This window comes from Musca vetustissima, unplaced genomic scaffold, assembly GCF_032173495.1.
Source record: "Musca vetustissima isolate MV318-11 ecotype Yass unplaced genomic scaffold, APGP_CSIRO_Mvet_v1 utg19679, whole genome shotgun sequence".
Taxonomy (NCBI): Eukaryota; Metazoa; Arthropoda; class Insecta; order Diptera; family Muscidae; genus Musca; species Musca vetustissima.
The window spans coordinates 153,029-154,872 of NW_026876606.1; the positions used below are offsets into that span (position 1 = coordinate 153,029).

Consider the following 1,844-nt stretch of genomic DNA (forward strand, 5'->3'; position numbering starts at 1 on the left):
TTTATATCCGCATAAATGATGAAATCCAGAAAACAATTACTCGCTATACGAAATGAAACACATCCATTGACGAAAAGTATTCCACTTAATGTTCAAATATTGGCATAATTCTTTTCGTCTGTTTATCGTATATTTTGTTTTGCTATTTAAAGAGAAGTTAAGAGCTCAATTATTAATAAATGTGGTATCTTATATTTATATACTATTATAATAATTCTACGCCTTTTCGGCAAGAGAATTTATGTTCAAATTAAATCAAATTTATACGACCTATTTTCGTCGATTTACTCCAATGATATTTCGGTTGGTGTTAGCATTGCACTTTACAGTATTGTCCCCGACGTTCTATAACTTCACGATATTCCTTATAATTCATTTGTATTTCCTGAGAGCGGTAACGGGTTAACTTAATTGATTTACGCGTTTCTGGTGTAATCGCAGCCCGGTATCCCCCTTTTCTAAGGAGGGAATCTATAGTTTGTATTTGATCCCAGCCTACAAATAAGTAATATAATATTAAAAAATAGGTTTTATATATGTCTACGTCATTTACCTTGTTCAGTTGCTACTTGAGGCAGGTATGTAGCGGTTCGTTTGCACCCACGTTCGTTAACAAACTCTATGCGTATACCATGAACACCCAATGACCAATCTAAATGGCCATTTGCTTCTTCGAAATTTTGCAAAATTGATACGGAAACTGTCAGTTTAGGTAGTTCTTCCCGTGAGATCGGAGCAAACCTTGAATCTTTTAATGCGCTGGTCAAGGCATATTCACGCAATCCTGAGTGAAGATGCATTGCGCTAAATGTTCCTATACAACCACGTAGTCGCTTGTCGCGACCCGTCTTCCAGGTTACAAAGAGAGGACTAAATATTATTAAATACATCAGTTCGAATATAAATCGGAAAAGTTTATTGCACGACAAATTCGGTTTATATACTTACTAAGCGTCGTTAGTAAATGGAGGTGTGCCTGGTCCCTCAAGGTTATTTAATTCACAATCCAGTACTTGGAAGCAAAATAAGCACATATCGGGTACAGCCACATTCGCTAGAGGTTTCAAATTATAACCATTTGTCAACCGGACAATTCCTTGGCTATGTTGATTATTGAACTCGTGTTTGGTGTCGCCATTGGAATAATGTTGATTGGAACCGCTCCCGGACCCGCCCATATTATATGAATTATGGCTATGGTAGTGATTATTTGACATTTTCAGCAGATATCGCTAAACCTCCACGATTTTCTGGTAATTGTAAATCAATGCGAAAACACTATATTAATGGATTTTGCTACGTTTTATGTTAACGTATTCTAACTATAACTGTATGGCAGTGTAGACAACAGGCGTAACTGCAATGAAACAAAATAAATACATAATATTAATAGTGATCCACGATACCATTCGTGTGTAGCGGTCAATATTGTAGATGTTAATAATTTTCGAAATTCAGCTATTGTTCTATTTTCAGCGACTATAATTTTCCATTAAACTGTAATTTTTATGACTTAGTCTAGTTTGGTAAAAAGGCTTAAGTCTAGTTTAGGGCCCCTATTCTAATTAAAAGGAGATTCGGTTTCGTAGCCGTAGTTACCATCTGTCTATAGGAGAAAGCCTTATATACCCACATACAGTCTACCCACAAACACCCATATTGTTTTTCCCATATCTCAGAACGTATGGACTTATTAGATAAGAATATATTATATTTTTGTAATCAGGGCTTCAAGCGCTTTAAATTGATACAAACATTGTAAATTTTAAAAATCATGAGAAAGTACAAGCGTCCCTACTATACTATTGTAAGCAGGCCCTAAGGACTGCATGTTGTAAAAATTT

General features: G+C 35.4%; 1 protein-coding gene across 1 annotated transcript; it reads right to left on the reverse strand.

Moving 5' to 3' along the window:
• Positions 1–288: 288 nt before the first annotated feature.
• Positions 289–1,178, reverse strand: LOC133321155 (uncharacterized protein CG5902). Its single transcript, XM_061530247.1, has 3 exons — positions 949–1,178; positions 554–870; positions 289–495 (listed from the first exon to the last, which is right to left on the reverse strand). Exons 1-3 carry the CDS (start codon positions 1,176–1,178, stop codon positions 311–313), a joined length of 732 nt encoding a protein of 243 aa, XP_061386231.1. The 3' UTR covers positions 289–310.
• Positions 1,179–1,844: the final 666 nt, after the last annotated feature.